Source organism: Lactuca sativa, chromosome 8, assembly GCF_002870075.4.
Source record: "Lactuca sativa cultivar Salinas chromosome 8, Lsat_Salinas_v11, whole genome shotgun sequence".
Lineage (NCBI taxonomy): Eukaryota > Viridiplantae > Streptophyta > Magnoliopsida > Asterales > Asteraceae > Lactuca > Lactuca sativa.
In genome coordinates, this window is record NC_056630.2 from 158,334,388 (window position 1) to 158,361,247 (window position 26,860).

At 37.2% G+C, this 26,860-nt stretch overlaps 1 protein-coding gene across 1 annotated transcript; it reads left to right on the forward strand.

Moving 5' to 3' along the window:
• The first annotated feature begins 21,483 nt into the window (after positions 1-21,483).
• On the forward strand, positions 21,484-23,135 carry LOC111884082 (high mobility group B protein 1). The gene is made up of 7 exons (XM_023880410.3): positions 21,484-21,633; positions 22,066-22,129; positions 22,258-22,365; positions 22,445-22,502; positions 22,579-22,623; positions 22,696-22,839; positions 22,947-23,135. The coding sequence occupies exons 2-7, from the start codon at positions 22,068-22,070 to the stop codon at positions 22,995-22,997; spliced, it is 468 nt and encodes a 155-aa protein (XP_023736178.1). The 5' UTR covers positions 21,484-21,633; positions 22,066-22,067; the 3' UTR covers positions 22,998-23,135.
• Positions 23,136-26,860: the final 3,725 nt, after the last annotated feature.

Here is a 26,860-nt window from a genome sequence, read left to right on the forward strand (position 1 = left end):
ACTCATGAACGTTGCAGCAACCCTTTGCTATGTCTAACACCATTTAGACATTCTACACACCAATTCATGACAATCTTCATTCATATCTACTTCCAACATATGAACGATTGTGGACCATTTGAACAATTTCTATTATTCTTAATAATTTCAATTATTCTGGAAGTCAAAACATGCAAAATGAAACAATAGCTAAACAATTAACATAAGATAGTAACATTACTCATAAATAAAACTCCTTTATTTAATCATCAAATGTTAATTACATTTATCTATTACACGTTTCTAATACTATCTAATCTATGTTAATATCATCCTTCAGCCCAATACTCCTAGCATGCTTCAAGTGCTTAACCCTACTCAGTCCCTTTGTGAGCGGATCTGCTGGGTTATCTTCTGATGATATCCTCTTCACTACGAGTTGTCTTTCTTCTACACGATGTCTAATGAAGTGATATTTTCTGTCGATATGTCTTGATCTACCATGATCCCTCGGTTCCTTGGTCAAGGCAACCGCTCCTTCGTTATCACAGAAAATCTCCATAGGCTCCTTTATGGCAGGTACAACTCCAAGGTCACCGATGAAGTTCTTTAGCCATATTGCCTCCTTCGACGCTTCGCTCGCTGCAATGTACTCTGATTCACACGTTGAATTAGCTACAGTCTCCTGCTTGGAACTCTTCCATGTCACTGCTCCTCCATTTAGGGTAAAGACCCAGCCCAACTGCGAACGATAATTGTCCCTGTCGGTCTGAAAACTGACGTCACTATACCCTCGCACCTTCAAGTCATCACTCCCTCCGAGGACTAAGAACCATTCCTTCGTCCTCCGAAGGTACTTAAGGATGTTCTTCACCGCAATCCAATGTGCTTTGCCAGGATTCCCTTGATATCTGCTAACCATGCTCAAAGCAAAGGCTACATCAGGGCGAGTACATGTCATAGCGTACATGATTGAGCCAACTGCGGAAGCGTATGGTATTCGGCTCATTTTTGCTATCTCAGCTTTGGTACTCGGACTTTGAGTCTTACTCAACTTGGCATTACTTTGTATCGGTAATTCTCCCTTCTTCGAGTTTTCCATACTAAAACGTTTTAGTACCTTCTCTAAGTAAGTGTTCTGACTAAGTCCAATTAGTCTCTTAGTTCTTTCTCTTACTATCCTTATTCCCAAAATGTAAGAAGCCTCTCCGAGGTCCTTCATAGCGAAGCACTTCCCGAGCCAGGACTTAACCTCCTGCAGAGTCGGGATGTCGTTTCCTATGAGTAATATGTCATCAACATATAGAACGAGAAAGCTTATTATACTCTCACTGGCTTTGACATATACACAAGATTCGTCTTCGCTTCGTACAAATCCAAACTCTTTGACTTTCTCATCGAAGCAAAGGTTCCATCTGCGAGATGCTTGCTTAAGTCCATAAATGGACTTCTCAAGCTTACACACTCTATTCGGATGCTTCGGATCCACAAACCCCTCCGGCTGAGCCATGTAAACATCCTCAACCAACTTTCCGTTAAGGAAAGCGGTCTTGACATCCATTTGCCAAATCTCAAAATCATGAAATGCGGCAATTGCTAGAATCACTCTAATAGATTTAATCTTCGCAACTGGTGAGAAGGTCTCATCATAGTCAACTCCGGGAGTTTGAGTAAAGCCCTTCGCAACCAATCGCGCTTTATATGTGTGCACGTTTCCATCTACGTTGGTCTTCTTCTTGAAGATCCATTTGCACCCAACGGTCTTACGTCCGGGCACATAGTCAACCAAATTCCAAACTTGGTTATCATACATGGATTGGATCTTGCTATCCATTGCCTCTTTCCACTTTGCAGACTCCGGGCCTGCCATGGCTTCCTTATAGCTATTAGGTTCATCAAGATTTATTAGTGTACCATCACTAATATACGTGTCCCCTTCGGCAGTAATATGAAAGCCATAAAACTGGGGATGAACTCTAACTCTATCGGAACGTCTAAGAGGTAAGGACTCGTCAATCAGTTCAACCGGAGTTTCCTCCTCGGGTTGAATGCTAGCGGTAGAGGTTCCTTCATCTATCGACTCTTGAATCTCTTCAAGTTCGATTTGCCTCCCACTGTCTCCTTGGCTTATGAGTTCTCGCTCTCGGAAAACTCCTCTCCTCGCAACGAAGACAACATTGTCCTTCGGTCTATAGAAGAGATATCCAAAGGATGTCTGCGGGTAGCCGATGAAAATACATCGCTCACTTCAAGGTTCGAGCTTGTCGTGAGTATCTCATCTTACGAAAGCCTCGCAACCCCAAACCTTGATATGTGCCAACGAGGGAGCTTTCCCTTTCCACATCGCGTGAGGTGTTTTGGCAACCTTCTTAGTAGGGACTCGATTAAGGATATGGGCGGCAGTCTCCAAGGCATACCCCCAAAAAGAGATAGGTAGTGAAGCACGACTCATCATAGAGCGAACCATATCCAATAAGGTTAGATTACGCCTTTCTGCCACACCATTCAACTGCGGTGTCCTAGGAGGCGTCAATTGTGAAACTATTCCACACTCCTTGAGATAATCGTGGAATTCAAGACTTAGGTACTCTCTTCCTCGATCTGATCGAAGCATCTTGATTTTTCTGCCCAATTGATTCTCCACTTCATTCTTGAACTCTTTGAACTTTTCAAAGGTTTCTGAATTTTGCTTGATTAAATAGATATACCCATATCTACTATAATCATCGGTAAAAGTCACGTAGAAGCGGTTCCCATCCTTCGTGGTTGATCTAAACGGTCCACATACATCGGTATGTATTAGGTCCAATAAACCCTTGCCCCTTTCACATGTACTCGTGAAGGGTGACGTAGTCATCTTTCCAAGTAAACAAGACTCGCATGTGTCATCTTCCCTAAGGTCAAATGACTCCAACACTCCATCCTTTTGGAGTTGGGCTATGCGTTTCTTGTTGACATGTCCAAGACGACAATGCCACAAGGATGATTTATCCATACTAGTGGAAGAATCAATATTCAAAACATCATTTCCTAAGTTATCAACAATCATAACAGTTTCATATATTCCATTACATGGTATAGCTTCAAAGTAAAAGACACCATTTAGATAAGCCAAAATAGAACCATTCTCATTATTAAAAGAAAATCTAAATCCTTGTCTAGATAAACCATGAAATGAAATGATGTTTCTAGCCATTTCTGGCGAATAGCAACAATTGTTCAAATCTAAAACCAAACTATTCCTGAGCACTAAAGAATACACTCCAATCTTGGTCACAGGCGACGATCTTCTGTTCCCCATGATTAGATTGATCCTTCCTTGCTCCACATCCCTACTTCTTCTTAGTCCCTGCACATTAGAACAAATGTGATAACCACAACCGGTATCAAGAACCCAAGAAATAGCATGATTAGAATCGTTAGATTTAATTGTGTATATACTTGCGAAAGACGGCTTGATCTTTCCTTCTTTGATTGCTTGCAGGTACTCTGGGCAGCTTCTCTTCCAATGTCCTATCTTGTGGCAATGGTGACACTCTGCCTCTTTCGGGTTAGGACAGGGCTTGGCGGGATCAACTTTGGTCCCACTAGAAGAGGCACCATCTCGGGCTTTGACCTTGCGATAGTTCTTCGATGAAGCCTTCCTCTTCTTTCCCTTTCCTTGACCAATAGCCAAGACAGGAGCAGTAGGTGGATTGGGAGTAGGTGCAACAGACTTGTCTTTGAAGTTGCTCTCGGCGACCCTCAAAAGACCTTGGAGTTTGCTTAGGGTGACCTCCTCTTTGTTATGTGGTAGGTCATCCTAAATTGGTTGTACATCGGAGGCAAAGAGTGAAGCACCATGTCGATCGCCAAGTTTTCACCGAAGTCAACGTTTAACTTGTGAAGGCGGTCGACATACCTTTGCATCTTTTGCAGGTGTACGGTAAGAGATTCCCCATGACCCATCTTGGCGGAAATCATGTTGGTGAAAATCTCATAACGCTCTTGTCTCGCGTTTTGGTGGTATCTCTCCAATAAGTCTTGATGCATCTCGTACGGGTACATGTCCTCGTAGGACTTTTGGAATTCGGAGTTCATAGTGGCAATCGTGATGCAATGTACCTTCGTTGCATCTCGCTCATGAGTCTCAAAAGTGGTGATTTCGGCTGGAGTAGCGATTTCGGGGTTGATTTTCTCGAGCTTCTCATCGAGGACATACTCCTTATCCTCATAGCGAGCAATGGTGCGAATGTATCTTATCCATTCGCTAAAGTTCGTTCCATCGAAGGTGACCTTTTGGCAAAGGCTCATCAACGTGAAAGAACTAGCAGCAGCGTTGTTTGCGTTCGACATCTACAAAAGAAAAGGACAAAGATAGATTAGAATAAGAATCCCTAATTATCACCCAATAAGAAAAATTAGGGATAGGATCCAACAATAACATATACATACTAGAAAAGGGATGTCGTAATCTAACATGCAAATAAATTGAAGGTAAGTGAATGACGATTCACTAATTCTCCATCACAAAACTTAAACTATTAGTCCTAAGTGTATTGAGAATTCCTAGGTTCGGATGAGATTCATTGAAACTATTCAATGGCATGTTTAAATCTCGATATGCCCCTCTTGTTTGTGACTGGGATACCGAGGATCACAAAGCGGGTGTGAATTACCATGCAAATTCACATGGTGCCTTCATTGTAACGATCACCTATTCGATGTGCCGGTAAACCACACACGCTCCATCAAACTATGATAAACAATGAATCACCCTTTGCCACCTTTGCTTAGAACCAATTAGTGTGCCGGTAAACCACACACGCTCCACTAACTTCTTAGCAAGGGTGCAAAGTGTAATTTCATGGGATCGCATCAATTCACTTTTCCTAAAGCAACTAAGATTGGGAAATTTTAAAAATATGTAGTTACTTTATATTTCTTATTATACTTTTAATGAGAGGATGAGGTTGCCCTTCCTACCCGTTCGGCTAACGACCCTCCACCGATCAAGCAAGCGGTGGGTGTGAGTGTACACCCATTAAGCGCCATTTTATAGGCCGCAACCTTATACCCACCTTATAGATCGGCTTCGTGAATGAGGCCTACTAACGGTAAGACTAGCATTTAGTTATACATATATATATTATTCTAGTAATATCTTATTAGTATAGGGTTGTATTTTAAAACTTTTAAAATCTAGGGTTTGAAATTTAAGTTGTCTAAATTAAAACTTTTAATCACAAATATAAATTTCAAAACTTGTGGGTAAGTTTTAAACATTTTAAAACATGGAGGATCAAATAACAAATAATTCCAATTAACAATTAATATCCTAATTATCTATATTTGAATTTATTCAAGATTTCTTTGAAAGATAATTACCAAAATAATTAAAATAATTAATTAATTATCATATAAGGAAATTAAATATTTTATTAGTTGATAAATACGTTTAACTAGATCAAGATAATAGTCATATATATCAAAAAATCGGATTTAGATTGATCTATTATGATTAAGGTAAGTTTCCATAAGATAATTATGAAAAAAATCCCGAATTTGGCCATTCCTGACGCCTGGACTCGCCGAGTGCACAAAGGGACTCGCCGAGTCAGGCCTACTCGCCGAGTCCACTTTGGAACTCGCCGAGTCCATGACTCAGAAACCAAAAATCGAATTTTGCAGGTTTGTTTCAGTTAATCAAGCAACAATTTAAAGAAAACCAAGCTAGGCTCTGATACCACTGATGGGTTTTAGCCATAAGAACTTTCCTATGTGCGCATGCAAAACCCTATTGCTTGGATCTAGGCTTTCTAATTAAACATGCTTTGAATCCAAGACTTCTAATGGCTAATTAGGTTAAATAACAACATTGAAACAGATCTAGAACCATACCTTTGAGTTCTTTGTTGATCTTGAGGTCTTGGAGCTTCTAGAGTCACAAATGTCACTCCTCTAATGGCTTACAAACACCAATAGCAAGGAAGATGATTTAGGAGAGAGGAGAGGGGAGGAAATCGGCCAGGGTTCTCTTGCTTTAGGAGAGATGTCGAATTCCTTATGCCATGGGGTCTATTTATACTTGTAGACTCCTTAAGGGTTACAACCTAAACCCTAATTGAATAATCTTCTCTTAAGGCTATCCAAATCCTTTCCATAGATAAGCCTTGGATGAATTAGCTATCCTTTTAGCTTCTAGAATTCGTCCCTTGTATATCTACAAGGATTTACAGTCTAAAGCTTAACTATCAAACAATTGACAGTTTATACCCTTTTATTTAATTAATCTCTTTAAGTCACCAAATTAATTCTAATTAATTCTATGACTTATATTAATCAAATAACAATATATTATTCATTATATTATTTTCATAATATATTAATAATATTTACTCTCTCGTAATAAATCATCCTATCAAGTTGCTATGGTGAAGGCAACCCAAAAGGACCATTCACAACCGGGTCAAATACTTGCCTAATATAGTTGCAGCCTTAGACACTATTCCAACATGTATCACACTTTAATTTTGACGCTTATTTTTATTCTTTATTAATTATACATTTATAATTAAATTATAAGCACATAAATACACATAATTCACATAATACTCAAATATTTTATCTTAAAAAGAGTTACAATAGTTGACCTAGACTATTACATTGACAAATATGCTTAGCCCTGAAACCCAGGCGTTACATACCACCTCGACATCAAGCTATTGATCATTTCAATTCGTCCCCAAACCATTGACCATCAAATTTCTTCAATTGTTCGCTTCGTTTTCCAGGAAGCAGCCATAGACATCTACCTATCAATTTCAAATCGAGTTTGATTCCCAAATCATCTCCTTCGAACATCGACTCCAAACACACCGATTTCATTCAATAGATTGATAATCGAACATCCCATGTAATTTTGACTATTGAGTTGACTCATCAAAAACCAATTCAAATACATCACAAATATCCAAAATTGAACTTGTATGAATGTTTGGATCTCTTCAACAAATCCCAATTCGACATCTCAATAAACTTTTTCCAATCAAACACGGTCATTCAAATGAAATCAACAAAAACAATTCGAAGTAGTCACATACTCGTTCGACTTAGACCCAACACGATTTCGATTCATCAAACCTAAATCCAGATGACTCATTCGATTCCCGACCCATCCAAATTGAATTCAGCAATCGACTCCAAGCAATACTGTTCAAATTTAAAGCAACTCAGACCAAGTACAACAAAATCGAAATCGATTTCAGATTTATCAAGAATCCGATTTTGACTTTCGCGTTGACTGTTTCGTTCTTTCAGACGACTTCGACCAAATACAACTCCAAGAATATTCATTCTGGATTCAATCAATGAAAGCGGATCGATATAATTTTTGGGCTAAAAATTGTATGCATCAATGAACATTAATGAATAATAAGATTTGTTGTTTGGGCTCAATATTTTGATTGAAGTTTTGGACTTAAAATTGATCAGATCATGAAATTGGATGATATTAAAAAAGAATTGTGTTTGGATGAACAATGAATTTCAAATGAATTGCAATTGGGCTCAACAATTAATTATAAGAATAGTAACATTCAAAGATTAAACAAAATGAGTTTGATTTTGGTTTTGTTCTAAACAAAAATAATTGGATCAATAATGGGGTTGAAACATATTTGATCCAATGAGGCAAATCGATCAAAAATTGAAAAACGCAAAATACGAATCAAAATTATTGACTTTTTGGAATCCATTTGAGATTTTGTGATACATTTTTGACGATCCAAGTTCCATTTTCAACGAACGGATCAAATTTAGAAGATCTTGGTTCTTTTGTTGGAATGAGAAAATCTCCAATTTGAACATTGTACCACCCAGTATACGTGATGTACAACTCGGTCTTCATGTTCTTCATCGATCCAAGAACATCTTCATAAGAACCATCAACATTTTTGGATTTTGACTTCAAATTCAATGCAACACTTAGAGATTGTTGCTTTGGAACACAAATTGTTTCACGGATTTCAGATTCACAACAACATTCGACGATTTTTGTGAATAAACCCGCTTGTTCTTTCGTTTAATCTTCTTCTTCTTTTTCTTTCTCATCTTTTTTGCATCTTGAAGATTTTATTTCATGAACAAACCCACTTTCCACAACTCCAACATTGTTAATTTGAATCAAATCTGTTGGAGTTTGATACTTGTGAACTTCTTGGATCACCAGCTTCCGATAAGGAATCATTCCTTCAAACAAATCACAAGAACAAAAAATATCATCGGTTTAAACTCCAATTGAGCAAAAAAACTTTTTCATCTTCATGAGAATCAACTTGAACTCCTTTTTCCTGAACATCAAGAACATCCGGGTAAGAAGCAAGACCATCATCACCATATTTGCATTCATCAAAACGAATTCCTTCAATTACTTTGTCTTATTTCTTCTTCTTACTTCTTTCATGATAAGTTGTTACCAAACGATCAAGCAACACCTTATGATGATCATGATCAATATGATAGCCATTGAACTTTCCACATTCACATTTCTCCTTAGAAATGAGTGCATTTCGTTTGAAATACCCGGTTACAAAACAATTGAGAATTCCTTCAAAACTAAATGACTAGGGATAATCCTCCATAAGCCAATCATCACGAATTGTTTCTTCCATATTTGATCAATCGAAATGAACTTGAGTTTTCTAGAGAGAGAAAGTGATTTTGAATGGGTTTTCTAGAGAGAGAAAGGAAAAATCACTTGAATTCTAGTGAAGAAAATCGAATTATGAATAGAATATATGATGAATTCGATTTCTAGAATTCAAAAACTCTCCAAAACACAAAGATCAAAGATCAAAAAGATTCACAAAATCAAGAATGCCATGAAGGATCAATTCTTGATCAAATAAAGAGCACCCGCTCTGATACCAATTGTAGTGGTGTTGATTATGATGACATGTGTGGAATTAGAAAAGATCTAGTGAATCATCATGAAAACTCAAGAACACATGAAGTAAATAAATCTGGTAGCTCTCATTAGTATTGATAGAAAAAGTACTAATGGGTCTTGCGATTTCTCTCTCTAAACTAATGCTCTCAAAGTGCTTATTACATAAATGAGTGTCACTCACTTCCTATCTATAGGAAAGACAACTAATCACACAATACAAGTGGGTAAAGCACAGATACATTCAAGAGTGACTTTTCACCCTAACAATTTAATGTATACTACAACTTTCATTTAGATCACTAAGGCTAAAAAGTATTTTCTCGCAAACTCACTTTTTTACGATTCCCGATGTCGTGCCGGTTTTGTTGTAAAACTTTGACAGGTCATAACTTCTTCGTTATAACTCGGATTTCAATGTTCTTTATACGTAAGGAACCCTTGTGAAATATAGTATAACTTAGTTAAGATCATTTATTCTAAATAGTATTCTATCAAAAAGTCATTTTTGATGTTTATTGTCTCTAAATTGACTAGCCCGAATCGACAATTGTTACACAAAATGCGATATTTCTTCATACTAGGGTTAAATTTAGAAACACCTCATACCGGGGATGTTACAACTAACTAGTTGGATGTCAATTAAATTAATGTTTACTCAAAGTGACCAAAATATTGTACACACCATTAATAATCATACCTTATGATATTTAGCCAGTTTTTTTTTTCTCTTTTATTATTTCCTAGAAACAATAATTTTGTATATGTTGGAAAATATTATTTTCATAAAACAATGTTTTCCAGTTAAATACAAGTGTTGATAATATTTATTAATAATCTAATTATACTAATAATTAGTAACTTGCTACAAAGTGTGACCCTATAGGATTATATTTCATTAGCAATATCATTATATAATGATTCTTGGGCATACAATATCTTTCAATCTCTCACTTGCACAAGTCACATCATAGATTGATATAGACAATGGTGAATGTCTAACAACATTTCACTGCCCCCAATAACACTCAACGAAGAATGCCATCCATCAACATCCAAATCCAAAAAGCTCAAAGCCTTAATTGATGTATAAGGTAAATCTATCACTTATCCCTTTCTTATAGACATCCGGTTGAACATGAGACTTGGATCACAATCAATATCATATGTAGTTCAAATTTGGGTAACGCGTGTTAGATGTCTAACTCTTAACACATAAGAGGAACAATTCCCATCTTGGCTACATAAGTATCTTTCATTGTTCAAACCATACTTGAAAATGGATTTCATAACTGCCTATTTAAGGATCAACATTTGACCATATCTAAGCAAAACACTCTTTATACTTAATACCCACTATGTATCTCAGTTGTTAAGGATTCAAAGATAGTACCTTTTAATCAATCATTACTCACAACATCAATCTATGAGGTGATCTTGATGTGGGTCCGTTTAGTACTAATTCTTTGAAAAGTACATATGAAACTTGGTTACAACCACTGGCCTACTTTCATCTGGTGAGAGTCAACCAATCCAATTCATATTTTTCTTACTTCATAATTGCTCCCACATTTATAACCGACTATGAACTTTTAGAATAATAAGATTTTTTATAGATTAAACATGTTAATATAGAGCACAACAAGTATTGATGTGATGATCATATCCTAATATATTAAAATTATATAATAGTTGTTGTCTTAATTTTCCAATATCCCAATACTAAATCCAAATCAAAAACCCATTTCTAGAATAATGAATTCCTATAGCTGAAGTGTGACCATTCATACTTAGCTTAAAAGAATGACTTTATTAATGTGTCTGACTAAATTTAATTTTTACGAATTTTGTGAATACTATCATCTCTGTATTTGGCTTTACTCTAAGTATAGTTAAATATCTTGGAGAATAAGATTGGTGCTCTAATGTGATATAAAGTTTCTTTGAATGATTAAGTACACTCTATAAGTCATAAAAGATTTATAGGTTATCCATGAACGGAAAGCGCCAACCTAGTTTTTTAATGATCTTGTTCATCCAATAATATTTGATTTCAACTTCTAAAGTAGAAGTGTATTCTTATTTAGTAAATTGTGCACTTATGTTTTGGTTGAACCTCATTCAAACAAAACTTACACTTCATTCCATAATGAAGTTAGAATCCAATTATAATTCATAATTATGTATAACTGTTTTAAAGTTGACATATGGTACATCTCTATACATGAAGATCTTCTTCTAAACATATTATCTCATATACATTCTCATAGTTCTTCTTAAGTACTCATAAAATGTCCTTATAGTCACCCACTAACTTAACCTTGTATCTAATTGGTATCTTATGATATGTTCATAGCATGATCATATACCAGGTCTTGTGCATAATATGACATAAATGATAAATTCATTTGTCAAAGAAAATAAAATATAAATCATTTTAACTAGTTCAAACCTATGTGCTAGGTCCTTTTGAGACTAGCTCAAAATGGTGATGTGACATTGCCAAGAATCCTCCAATGGAAGCTTCTATCTCGATCTCTTTTAATATATTTTCAATATATGAAAAAGATTTAAAACTTTTAACATTCATCTCTATCACTCACTATAGATTTTACATTCCAAGAATGTACCTTGTGCTTCCTAAGTCTTTCATTTTAGAAATACTTTCCGAGTCAAGGCGAAAGGGGCTTGCATAGTCAGAATGTAATTTCCCATGATTAAGTATGTCTTGTTCATACAATATTAGGAATATCACTATCATCCCACTATGTAACACCGTAAATTTTCAAAACAAAATTTTCATTTTTTCTAGACACATAAAACTCACATATTATATTTAATAAAACCACAAGTGTCTCAAATGTCAACATAAATCCACAAATTAAAGTCAAATCCCAGAATCCTCAACAAAGTCTCGAACAGGTGTGTACAATCATGCCGACGCCTTCCCTCGGTCCTGAGAAGTACCTGAAACACACATCACACAACACGGTAAGCACAAAGCTTAGTGAGTTCCCCAAAATACCACATACACAAATAATAAGCCTCTTATGGCTATAACTCGGCATGGACGCTCCGGTCTCATGCATCTCGGTGTGGACCCTCTGGTCGTGTGTCTCAGTAAGGAGCCTCCGGTCTCATAGCTCGGTTTGGACCCTCCGGTCCTATCTCAGTGGAACCCTCTGGTCCCACAACTCGGTTTGGACGCTTCGGTCCTATCTCAGTACAACACAGAATATAGCATATATATATCACACGAACAAAATGCATAATACGACGTAACTGAAATAAGCACAAAAGACCCTCCGGTCACACATAGATACCACTCATGGTAAGTATAGTGAGAAGACTCACCTCGTAAGTAAGCAAAGAAAACTGGATACCCATCGAACAATCTAATCTCCGCCTACACGTAATAAGCATCTCTAATTAACTCATAAAGATCACAATGTCATATAACTCACGCTAAACTCTTTCTAACTCTTGAGATGGGTAAAAGACCATTTTACCCCCTCCATGGCCCCCATAAACCCTATCTTGACCAAACCCTAAAGTCAATACTCGATTCAACTGCCCATGTTGACCCAACTCGCCGAGTGCAACTATGTTACTCGCCGAGTCCCCGTTGTTTCTTATAATGTTGCAAAAATCCAACTTAACTCGTCGAGATGTCTCATCAACTCGCCGAGTCGCCCTTGTCCAGAATCATCAGGGAAAACCCAAGCCAACTCATCGAGTCAGATCATTGACTCAGCGATTCCCTTCAGTCTGAATTCTCATTCAGACGTTTTAAGGCAAATCTGCTACTCCATACCCTAGATCTAGGCTCCTAAGGCTCGAATGTCACGTAAAGCTTCGATCTTTACGTTCATGCATGACATATTTTGCTCCAATATGCCAATACAACTCTAACAAGGGTGTTTAAGCACAATAACTCTTATATGGCTGAATAAAGTTGGGACCTATGGAATTTATGGACGTTACATGGTCCAGATCTGAAGTCTAGACCTCCTGATGGACTCAATGCACTCAATGTCCCAACAAAAGGTGGTAAAAGCCCTAACTTCCATAACCATGAGATCTAACCAATAAGATGAGAAAGGTGTAGGCTTTTTACCTTCCATAGAAGCTCTGGTCGATATAGCACTAGATCCAATAGTTTCTCCTCGTTCCTTGATGGATAATCTTCTCTTCTCTTCAAAAGATGCACTAGAATACTCAAAGATTAGCTCTATAACTCTCTTAGCTCACTACAAACGTTTATGGTTTCACACAGGGGAGTTAGGCAGTTGGTGAGGCAGAAATGAGGACATAAGTTCTCTTAAATAGGCCCCAACCCCGGAGATTTAGGGTTTCACCTCACAGCGCCAACGTGGCGATTCAGCTCTCTTACTCATCGAGTCGATCATTAAACCCACGTGACCAAATCCAACTCTACTCGACAAGTTAGGCTCACAAGTCGTTGAATCACTCATGAAGTACCAATAATAAAAATAAATAAATATAAAGTAAATACCTAGGAGTCAGGATGTTACAATTCTCCCCCACTAGAATCAGACTTCGCCCTCGAAGTCAGGCTCCGGAAACAACTCTGGATACTGCTCGCTCATCTCGGATTTCGGCTCCCAAGTACACTCGGACCCCCTCCGACGTTGCCACTGGACCTGAACCACAGGCACCTCTTTGTTTCTCAAAACCTTCACTTTCCGATCCAAAATCGCAATCGAACTCTCGATATAATTCAAGATCGCATCCACGTGAATGTCCTCTAAGGGTACCACTTCTGTCTCATCGGCTGCACACTTCCTCAACTGAGACACCTGGAAGATGTTATGAATCTGGCTCAACTCTGCTGGTAGCTCTAACCGGTAGGCTACCCTACCAACCCTGGCAATCACTTTGAAAGTACTGATGTATCAGGGCCCTAACTTGCCCAAGTTTCCTGAATCGGATCACCCCTTTCCATGGGGATACCTTCAGGAGGATAAAATCTCCAACCTGGAACTCTAGCTCAGATCGTCGTCGATCTGCGTAACTCTCCTGGCAACTCTGGGCTGTCAGTAACCTTTTTCTGACCTGCTGAATTTGCTTGGTTGTCTTTAGCACTATCTTAGTGCCACCCATCACTCGCTGGTTTACCTCTCCTTAACAGATGGGAGCCCGACACCTCCTCCTATATAGTAGCTCAAATAGAGGCATACCAATGATTGAATGGTGGCTGTTGTTGTATGAAAACTCAGCCAAGGGAAAATAAGTATCCCAACTTCGACCGAAGTCCATAACACATGCACGCAACATGTCCTCAAGCGTCTGAATCATCCGTTCACTCTGCTCGTCTGTCTGTGGGTGGTAAGCTGTACTGAAGTGCATCCGGGTACCCAAATCCTCATGAAACTTCTTCTAGAACCTAGAAATAAAACGCGCATCCCGATCTGACACTATCGATGTCGGCACCCCATGTCGTGCCACCACCTCTCGAACGTAAATCATGGCCAATTTCTCTACAGAAGAGCTCTCACTGATAGCGAGGAAGTGAGCACTCTTTGTCAACTGATCTACAATCACCTATATCGCGTCTACCCGACGTGTGGTCCTCGGTAGCTTGGTGATGAAATTCATGGTGATCTGTTCCCACTTCCACTGGGAAACCTCTAGAGGCTGCATCTGACCATGGGGTCGCTGGTGCTCTGCCTTAACCCAACGACAGGTCAAGCATCTCTTGACTACCCAAGCCACATCCCTCTTCATACAGGGCCACCAATAATCCCTCTTCAGATCCAAATACATCTTAGTGGCCCATGATAGATCGAAAATTTCGATCTATGCACATCCTCCATCAATATACGTCGAGCTCCACATGTATATGGCACCCAAATCCGACCTCGTAAAGTCATAAGTCCCCGACTATTTGACTGAAACTCGGAAACTTGACCGAGCACACGTTCTCTCTTACGGTTCTCCGGTCTCATAGCCTCTAACCAAGCCTCTCGTATGGTATCTAAGACTGGAGTCATCACCGTCATCCTCATACACAAATCTCGGATCGGAGCGCTCTCGGATCTGCAACTCAAGGCATCGGCTACCACATTAGCCTTGCCTGGGTGATATAAGATCTCGCAGTCGTAGTCATTCACTACATCCAACCATCTCCTCTGCCTCATATTTAGGTTAGGCTGATCCATCAGGTACTTCAGGCTCTTATGGTCTGTGTATATGGTACACCGGACACCATAAAGATAGTGGCGCCAAATATTAAGGGCGAACACCACCGCCCCCAACTCCAAATCATGGGTGGGATACCTCGTCTCATGAGGCTTCATCTGCCTCGATGCATATGCTATCACGTGACCCCTATGCATCAACACTGCACCCATCCCTGAAATAGACGCATCATAATAGACTACGAAGTCCTCCACTCCCTCCGGAAGGGCTAACACCGGAGCTTCGCACAACCTCTAGCGAAGAGTCTTGAATGATGCCTGCTGCTCAGCCCCCCAAACAAAAGTAATGCCCTTCTGGGTCAATCTGGTTAGAGGAACAACAATCTTGCTAAAATGCGCATAGGTCTCCATGGATATATATATTCTTTCTAAAAGAATTACTTATTCCTTTTAGCCTTGCTATAGGGAGCAAGATTAATCAAGCTGATACTTGATTACTAGACATGGATTACATCTTAGTGTTCATGACTCTAATTCATTTATCAGTTTCAAGATCTGATATAGCATTTTGATAGTTGATGGATTTGCCAAAAACCATCAAGAAGAACTCATTAATGATAGATTCCACATTTCTCAAGTCATAGATGATTTTTATCATTAATGCAAACAATTTGTGTTTATGAACAACTATTATTCAAGTACAACAATCCTTGTTGAAACTAGTGTCAACTGCTGCTACATTAGGTTATGGTTCTTAAGTCGTTTCAAGTTCTATGTGCCTCCCACTTGATTTTTCATTAGAAGCCTGCTTTTTGTAAATTCAAATTTCAAAAGAATAAGAGAACTTATTCTTTGTGGGTTTGTACATAATAATTTGAATGCCTTTTTTAGAATATTCTACAAATATGTGTATAGTATATTTTGGGTTTAGAACCCTTACTCTAACATAGGCTTCAAATCCTCATAACATTAAGTAAGATATGGATGGATCCTTTCTAACATTGCTATATATATGCATTATTAAATAAATTTTGGTTAAATACAAAGACTTTTGGTACTTCTAAAGTATAAATTCTATTTTGTAGCCAAAGAAGGACATTCTCATGAAAAGGGACCAAACTAGACAAAGCTGGAAACTTAGAGGTTGGAGAATGTATCAAGAGGAAAGAAGAGAAGAGAAGCATGCAGAATATGTTTCCCACGTCGTGGTTGTATAATTGCCACGACATGGCGACGTGTCCAAAAGCTTCTCCGAATTTGTTTGGAAGACTTTCTGTATACGCGTTTAAGATGTTTTCCACAATGTGGCAGACATATGGCCATGACGTAGAAGCTATTTTTTTTGGCAAGTATAAATATTTATCATTAGGTCAAATCTAGAGGAGTGTTGCTGATTTATTCAACCAAAAGCATCCAAAAACCTTTGAGAGAACCTTTGGAGGCCTTATTTCGATGGGAGAACAAGATTTAGAGGGATTAGAGTAAAGATTCATCATTAATCATTCGGTTTGTGTAGTTTTTACAATGTTTAACCTAGATTACTTTTTGATAATGTGTGTTTCTACTTTAGTTATGGCCTGAGAACTCATTACTTTCGTTTAGATTAGATGAACCCTAATACCATGTGTTAGTTTATATTTTTATGGATTAATGATGTTGGTTTTAACTTGTGTTTGATAGATTATTATCCTAGTATGTTAAAGTTTCAATCTTTATCGCCTGTCCTTCAAGTTTTATGTAGCTAGAAGACCAATTTGATTGTATGAACTTGTTACCTAGTTGTTTATGATCATTAAATTGCTAGAGCTAGTGATTTAACTAATCCTAGAATAGATGGTAAAGTTAGTTGCTTTAATTGTGCTAGAGAGCATTATTACATCATAATATGTGATTGATTGTTTGTCTTGATCATAGATAGATAATTCTTAAATATAATCATTCATAGTCCAAATATATCTTAAAATTAATCTGGTGTTATTAATTTGCATGGTCATTATAGTAAAAGTTCAAAAATTGATATACATTAGGTAATCGGAACAAGATAACTAGTAATCTCTAATTTGGTAACCAACATAATTAATCCATTGTCTCGAATGAAACCATAGGAAAAGGGGGATTCGAAGCGAAATGGAAGCTATCAGAGATTTATATTTACGGATGGCAATTGTTACTCCACTATTGGAGTAGATTAGAGAGGTGCAAGTTGAGGAAATGAAGGAAGAGCATCGGAAGAGTGAGAGCAATGTGGGACATATTTCTTCATTTGAATATGATAGTCGAGGATTCTTGACTATTCACAACCAGGTTTAGGTTCCCTATTCTAGTGGGGCCCGACACACTTTGATGGAGGAGGCTCACAAATCAAAGTTTTTGATTCATCCTGGTGAGACAAAGATGTATAGATATTTGAGACCCGACTATTGGTGGCCCTCCATGAAGTGAGATTTTACTTGGTATGTGGAGAGGTGCTTGACTTGCCGGAAAGTCAAGGGCAAACAACAGTGACCTCACAACACGATGTAACCGTTGGATATCCCCATTTAGATATGAGAGCAAATTACCATGGACTTAATCACTAAGCTACGAGACGACATGCGGGGTTGATGCGATTTGGGTAATCGTCGACAGATTGACCAAGAGTGCTTACTTCATTCCGATTCAGGAGAACTCTTTTGCTGAGAAGTTAGCCGATATTTACATCAGGAAGTGGTCACATGACATGGAGTGGTGGTTTCTGTGGTTTCTGACTGAGATGTCCGTTTTACTTCCAGGTTTTGGAAGAAATTCCATGAGGAGTTGGGTACTCGGTTGCATTTTAGTACTGATTATCACCCTCATACCGATGGATAGAGCTAGAGGACTATCCAAACCCTTAAGGATATTCTTAGAGCATGTGTATTGGATTTTGGTATCCGTATACGTACATTCCTTTGGTTGAGTTCTCTTACAACAATAACTACCATGCTGGTATTGGCATGCCTCCTTTCGAGTTTCTCTACGGAAGGAAGGGTCAGGCCTCAATTTGTTGGGGGTGATGTTAGAAAGCAAGTGATGATGAAAAATAATGTAGTATTTTGGTATGTGAAATGTATCCCACCGATCATCACCATCATCATTATCAGCGAGTAAAATTTTACGAGGAGAAATACAAATGTAATACTGATGTATGTAGGACATGCCCTACCAATCAGTAATCTCATCAAATAAAGTTAGACTCTACATTCCCATCACACACATACCCTTAATAAGACAATACCTAATATTCAAACATAATTGAACTAAGCATCCCTTAGGGTATAACTAAACAAGGTTGTAATACCTATAATCATCCCAAAGTTCATTCCTATGTAATATCTTTACAATCTAACATCTCTTCACGTAACTCAAACTAAGCCTCCTTGTAAGTCTTATCTCATCGTTAAGCAAGACTATAATGCTTATAATCTACTTCAAATACTAACTCTATTTTAGGCAACATTATCCTAATTTAGTGTATATATTTAAAACAATATTAGGTATTAATCTACATTTATATTTTCAACAATAATAATTCTTAGTATTATATACATCTTATCACACATAGAACCATATATGGTTTTCACACAATATATATATATATATATATATATATATATATATATATATATATATATATATATATATATATATATATATATATATATATATATTCCAGGTAATAGGCATATAATTCACACTTAAACTTTCGATAAATATTTAGTACTTTAACTAATACTTGTATTAAAATCATGTTCATGAAAGTAACTATGCACTCACCTAGCTTAGGTGGATGATTGGTGATTTGGGCAGCGTTTCGCTTACCACTTTAGATTTTCCCTTTAATAGACCTAGGTATAGATACAACTGAGTCTTAGTCTTATTTTTCTTGTGACTACAATAGCGATGGTCAACATTCCTTAATAAAACTAATGTTTACATTAAGATCTATCAAGCGAGGAACAACCATGTAAGATCATATCGGAGGTAGGGCCCATTTAGTATACATAGTATATTGTTTGGAAATCCCACTTTAAACACATTACTAAATCTCGCATAGAAATCATTCTTAGTCTTATTTTTCTTGTGACTACAATAGCGATGGTCAACATTCCTTAATAAAACTAATGTTTACATTAAGATCTATCAAGCGAGGAACAACCATGTAAGATCATATCGGAGGTAGGGCCCATTTAGTATACATAGTATATTGTTTGGAAATCCCACTTTAAACACATTACTAAATCTCGCATAGAAATCATTCTTGTAAGTAGATCAGTTAGTATTATGACTTGGAATCACTGATAAATCTTATTTAATGATCATAATAACGACTATGAATATAAATATAAGTTACACTTAAAGCATAATAAGTGAAGCCTAAAGTAGATAAATTTTAGTGATAACCAGGAAATTATGTCGACAAAACTCCAAAACAAAAAACTCTATTTCACCGGGCTATCTGGTGCTCTAGAGCTTCGCTATTAGCTCCTAAAAACTCATAAACTTGCACCTCAGAGTGTGGGAAAATTTGAGAAAGAATGGAAGATGTATAAGAAAGTTGCGAGGAAAGAGTGAGATTTTCGGCCTATATATAGCAATTCAGGGGGCGCGCTGGGTTTGGTGACATGGCTGTCTCCCCTGCTGCCACGTTTCACATTCTGCTTGGTCCACATTCCCTGCTTCTAGAAGGTGTGCGTCGTGCAACCTACTTGTGAGTGACGCTTCTCGAAAAACTTCAGAAAATCGTGTCTGTTTCATACGAGCTTCGTTTTCGACGCTATTTATATCCACACATAGCTATCGATGAGTACTACAACTTTCATTTAGACTCTGTCGGCTAGTTCCCACTTTATTTTAAAGTTATATTTTTAGAGGGTTTAGACTGTTAGATTCCATATAAAATTCATAACTCTTTCATACGACAACCGTTTTCGACTTTCATTATATCAACAAATTCCTATTCATAAGATCTTCAACTCTCATTTAGATTGTTTTGACTAACAATCGACCGATTATAAGTTTGGTTTCAATGTCCACACTACTGCGCTGAAACTTTGAAAAATCATAACTTCCTCATACGGAGTCAGATTTAGGCGTTCTTTATATGCACACTCTCGCTTTTACGATTACTACGACTTTCATTTAGATTACTTAGGCTAATAAGCAACATATCTTTGATTCACTATTTACTACACTGATGGCTCTGTCGGTTTGATCATGAAACTTCGAAGAAGCATATGTTCTTCATACAAAGTCGGATTTAAGCGCTTTTTATATCCACGAGATAGTAATTACTACTACTACATTTTAGCTAAGATTATATCTTAAATGTCCAGCCCGAATTCGCGGACGTTACATCACCAACCTAAATTCATTTAGATAAATGGCCTATTAAACAAAGCTTTTGCGTGCTTCAATACAAACTGTATGGGATACCTGGAGTGTCGACTATGATGTGAAACCAAAGGAAAACCATCAATGATTAAAGCAAAAACAATCGTCAAAGCAAAAACGAACCTCCACACAACATAAACAAACACAATTGCCAAGGAAGACACATAAATCTGGTAGCAATGGCGGTTGAGAATGGTGACGGTGGCAACGGTGGGAAGTGTGAGGTGGAAAGGGTTTGAGAGAATAAAATCCACCATGTGTGTATTCAGATGTATTTGAAGTAATCCCATAAGAGAGGCAATGAGTTATGACTCATCTATGACCACAGCAGTTTAGAAATATAATTAGGTGATTGAAGCACGAGCAATCCAATGATCAAAATTGGCAAGTTCCACAAAATGATGTGGTCAAATTCTAAAATTGCAAAAGTTTACTGTTTCTAAATGCACATATTAGCATATTAATATGTATATAATTCTTAAACTCTATTTTTAATAACTAATAAAAACTGTATTCAAAAGAATTTAAGAAAAATTGTTGAAACATTAGTTTAAACTTTAAAAAGCTTTAAAAAAATAGTTTATAAATTAAAGAAAAATAAAAAATAAAAAATAAAGTAGCGTATGGCATAGCCTAAATATGTAAATAAAAAATAGTTGAAGGACGAAATTTATGAAATGCTCTAATATGAATCTTAGACAAGATTGAACAGGATGGTGAGTCAATAGTCATCTGGTACACCGAAACACGTGAGACGACGACGTTAAAGGACACCGGATTCAAGAGTGGAACACATACATATTGACTACATTGCCACGTGCCAGGAGATTAAACAACATGCAAAATATTCTTTTGTCGTGGCACACACCGGATAACTCCTTTGCAAATGACCAACGGTCCAATATGACTTAAAAAATATATTCTGTTGACCCTTAATTTCAATTTCACCCCCTTCAAGTTGACTTAATGACATATTCAACCCTTGTTGTTCAAATATACTTCTCTTGTTTTACCGGCAGTAGCCAGTAAAACAACGCTCCTTTGTCGGTCACACTCACTTCATCCTTAACACTCTCTTTCGTTCTTCCAGAATCATACTGTTTTTGGCTCGTTTTCACTTCAACGATCACAGATCCTCCTCATCTTTCTCTCAAGGTATGTGTTTCAACTACTCCAAATCCCAGTTCTTGTAATTATATACTTGTATTCTGCTTCAGATTGTTGAAATCGCTGCTTAATTTTCGAATCAATCAGTTCAACAACTTTGGTAAAGTGGTTTTTGCTTTTTTGTTCATTTGATTCCTGTTCTTGTTTGTTAATTTATGAATTATGTTTTTGAAGTAGCTGTAAAAGCTTAATTAGGTTTTTACTTTCAAAATTGTTTTGCGTAAGCGATTCACTTCGTTTTCCTTTCTTCTTTTGTTTGAACTTTTGTTGATTTCTAGGGTTGTTAAATATGTTATCGGTGCTATTTCACTGTTCGTGTTCCTTTTGCTGATCCATCGCATATGAATTATGAAAGGTTGTTTTGATCTCAATTCTCGAAGCAAATTTCTAATATGTGAAGCGATTTTGTTTGCTTTGTAGATATGAAGGGTGCAAAAGGTAAAGGTGCAACAAAAAGAGACGCATTGAAGCCTGTTGATGACAAGTTAGTATTGTTACATATCACAAAAGTGATTTTGAGCTATCAATCAACTCAATGAATAATCCTTTCCAATTTGTTGTAATAACTTCTTTATATTATGATTTATGAACGTGAAATCTTCTCTTTTTCAGAAAGGTAGGGAAGAAAAAGGCTGTAGGAAAAGGCAAGGCTAAAGGAGGGAAAGCAGAAAAAGATCCAAATAAACCAAAAAGGCCTCCAAGTGCTTTCTTTGTTTTCCTGTATGTGTATAGTTTCTTTTTTCATGTTATAATAAGAACTCCAATATAGCTGCTAATTGAGGACATATTGTCATTTTAGTGAGGAGTTCAGGGTGACATTCAAGAAAGAAAACCCCAACATAAAGGCTGTTTCAGCTGTATGCTCTTTCACTCCTCTATGGTTCATTTTTGGGTTTTGACATTCTTTTAATCTTGATTTTATGCGATTTCTAGGTTGGGAAAGCTGGTGGAGAGAAATGGAAATCTATGAGTGCATCTGTAAGTATTATTCTTAAGCTGAATTTGTAATATGATTGGTGTTTTGTGTTTAATATTCAATCTCCTTTTCAGGAAAAAGCTCCATTTGAAGCTAAAGCTGCAAAAAGAAAATCTGAGTATGAAAAACAGATGAATGCGTACAACAATAAACAGGACGATGATGCTGATGAGGAATCTGACAAGTCAAAGTCTGAAGTAGATGAGGAAAGTGGACAGGTATTCTTTCTTTATAAACTTTTAGGGTTTATTTTAATAAACTTTTTTCTTTCTCACATAATAGTTTGTGGATAATTAATAATTAATATGTTGTCTAAAATGAGTAGGAAAATGCTGATGTTGATGATGATGAAGATGATGATGAAGATGATGATTGAAATTTGTAATACATGAAAAACTTGTGTGTTTTTATTTCAGTCTTCTTTTGCAAATGTAACCCTCAAAACTTTTTCCCTCTTCAGCCTAATGTAAACTCTTAACTAAGTTCTTGCAATGCTAGTTTAACTTAAAATTAACATTTTAGTGTTGCTTAATTGTTCATTTTGTATTTTCATTGTGCATTGAATTCTAATCAAATTAGGTGTTATATATTGGCAAATAAGATACTTGAATACATAAAACATTGACGATTTCGATTATTAATACTATAAAGTCGAGAAGATACCATTACGACAACAGGTGAAAGAATTAGACTCGATACAGGAGATAAAAAGCAAAATGAATGCAAACAGACTTGTATTTAGGTTCTCTTCGTTGGAAAAACTATTTTTTATGTTGTATGTTATCTTATCATTAAAGAAAGTGATGCATATTCAATAAAGTCTATTGCTCAAGATTGTTATACTACCCGAAGCAAAAGCTTACACATTTGAATCAAAAAATGAATCACATAACAAAGAAGAAAATATGTAAGAGAAAGACAAATTTCGGTTAAAGTTACGATTTAGTTGGGACAAACTCCAAAGTTTTTAACAAGATTAGTCTTCCTGATTGATGTCTAAATTCGAGAAGGATGTTCACATCCACAAGATTTTGTATCATCAAATAAATATGTTATGGGTCTTTTTTTGAAATATGTGAGCTTGAATTGAAGATCATCAATTTGGAAGAAGAGGAATTAGAGGAGAAGAAATTATTCGTTCATGAAGAAGTCCTAAATCGATTTATAAAGGAAGAATATTTTAATTAATGCCTTGCCACTAATTATTATGCCATGTTATAATTGTTAGGCCAAGTCATATTTTAACCTATAAAAGTCGGTTACCAGTATATAATATTTAAATAAAACATATAGTTTATTGGTGTTTTTTTATACAAAAACCTTATTTTGATAATGTTTTTTAAACATACTAAACTTGGATTGTGTTTTTAAACGATTTTGAAACATAGTTGCCATTTTGAGTCATTTTTTTCCTTTGATTATTTTTTACTGATAATTATCAGTTACCATAAGGTGAAATTTGAATAAGTTATATAGTTCGTTGGTGTTTCTTTTGTACAAAGACTTTATTTGGATGATATTTTTTGAATTAAGAAAACTTAAATGGTGTTTTTTAAATGATGTTGAAACATATTGATTAGAGAAAGTTTTGTGTTTTTTCAAATTTTTTTTTATATAAATATGGAAATTGTGAAAACATGTTTACCTAAAAAATACAAATTTTTTCTAAGAAAAGATAAATATTTAATTTTCAAAATTACAATTTAATCGAAAAAGTAATAATTATTATTTTTCAAACAACTTACATTTTATTTTGAGAGAATTGAATAAGTATTATCTTGTTTGAAAACTTTTATACAAACTGTCATTTCTCTAACATATTTTTTTAAGACAAACTTCATTTCTTCTTTCTTTTCAAAAGTTTCAATTTTTCCTAAAATATAAAGCCTACATTACATACACCCAAACTCCCAATCCCTACCTCTACTCTATCTCTACGTCTACGTACACCCACACTCACACCTCCACACCACCACATCCCATCCATGGATACACCCCGCCCATTGATCCTCAACCGCACCCTAAAGGACAATACCGTCCACCCCATACCCAATCATGACACCCCCACACCCACCCAAACATGTTTTTTAAAATAGAAAATGAAAACTCAAATAGTTTTAACTAAGTATGTTTTCTAAATTTCAATTGAAACTGTAACATTAAAAAATCCAGGTATTTCATTTAATCCCTTGGAGTATTTAATTTATGGAATTTGAGGACCTTCCATACACTGGGTGTACATATGTGTATGCTTAGCGTAAAAAAGCGGATGCATTGAGTAACTTAGGCTCGTACGCGGGGCGTATGAGGTCGAGGTCTAAAACCCTAATAATCAGATTTGTGACCTATTTAAACCATCTTATAACCTTTGGACCTCATTTCTACCAACCTCCTTTGCCTCTCAACGTCCCTAGAAACCCTAGTAGCCATTAGAAGTGAGCTTGGAGTGTCAAAAGGAAGCCATTTTTGGGTGTGTTTGCAAGGAGAAGAGCTTGTGGTGCAATTCTTGAACGTGGTGAAGCTTCTAGATCCAACATTTCCTTCATCTTAGGGAGCTTTTGGAGGTATAAAGTCCATACCTTGCTCATCTATTATTTAGATCTCCTTTTTGGACTTGTTTTGGTCTCTTTGGTCCCTTTTTGAGGGTCTTGATATGTCAAAACCATTTGTGATCCCAAAGTTGAGGAGAGATTGCCCCAAGAAGGACTTGATTTGTTTTCACTGCAACCAGATCAGTCATAAGAAGGTCGATTGTCTGAGGTTGTTTGGAGGAGCAGTGGTGGTGCTTGCGCCCCACCACAATAAGGATTATGGATGGCCGCCCGATCAAGGCGAAGGCTCATGCGGTGAAGAGCATGGCATTTCAGCTGACCACTGAGGAGGCCCAAGTAGTGCCGAACATCATGACTTGTATGTGATCTATTTCTATCTTATATATTTTATTGTTATGCTTATATTGTTATGATCTGGTAAAGGGACCTTTTTGGTCAATGGATTGTCGGATCTTGTTCTTTTTGATTCGGGGGCTACCCGATCATTTGTGTATCTTGCACTCGGCAAGAAGTTTCAACATGATCCGAGGAGTTTGGATTCCCCTCTTGAGGTGGAGATTGCGGATGACCACACCATGAGCGTTGCGATGATATTTCGGAGGAGCATTCTGAACATTTTCGGCGAGAGATTTCCTATCGATTTGGTGCCGATTCCTTTAAGGGGATTGAAATTAATCATCAGGATGGACTGGTTGGGGCCCAATGGGGCTGTAATTGATTGTAAACGACAGCTGGTGAGAGTTCAAACCCCAAGTGGGGGAGAACTGGTTATTCATGGTGAGAGCGCCTCGCATGGGCCAGCTTTTTGTTCGGCTGCGAGGGATAGAAGACTTCTTCAGCAAGGCTGTTATGGGTTTCTGACTTATATCTCAGATTCAAGGGTGGAGACCATGACAGAGTTGAGCAGGGTACCTATTGTGTGGGAATTTCCTGATGTTTTTTCCAGAGGAGTTGCCTGGGGTGCCTCTCGAGAGGCAGGTTGAGTTCCAGATTGATTTGATGCCTGGTGCGGCTCCAATAGCCAACGTGCCGTATCGTTTAGCTCCGCCTAAGATGCAGGAGCTGTCTACGCAGCTGTAGGAGCTACTGGACATGGGATTTATTCGTCTAAGCAGTTCCCCGTGGGGAGCACCGATCCTGTTTGTGAAGAAGAAGGACGGGTCACACATGATGTGTATTGATTATCGGAAGCTGAACAAGCTGACGGTGAAAAACCGTTACCCGCTTCGATTGACGATTTATTTGATTAGCTGCAGGGCGCCTCTTGGTTTTCCAAGATCGATCTTCGGTCAGGGTGTCATCAGATGAGGATCAATGATGTGGATATTCAGAAGACGGCCTTCAGAACTCATTATGGTCATTACGATTTCGTGGTGATGCCATTCGGGCTCACTAATACTCCAACAATGTTCATGGATCTCATGCACCGGGTGTGCAGACCGATGTTGGATCGGTCCGTGATTGTGTTTATTGATGAAATCCTGGTCTACTCTAAGACCAAGGAGCAACATGATCAACATTTGCGGGAGGTATTGTGTAACATCCCAAGATTTGTCATTTATAGTCCTTGGGGATGGAAGGGTATAGCCATGAAAAGCCTAAGGGCTAAGTTGCAATTTTGGGACTAGGAGGAGTACGCTGCGCGCACATAAGGGTACGCTGAGCGTACACTTGTTTACGTTGGGCG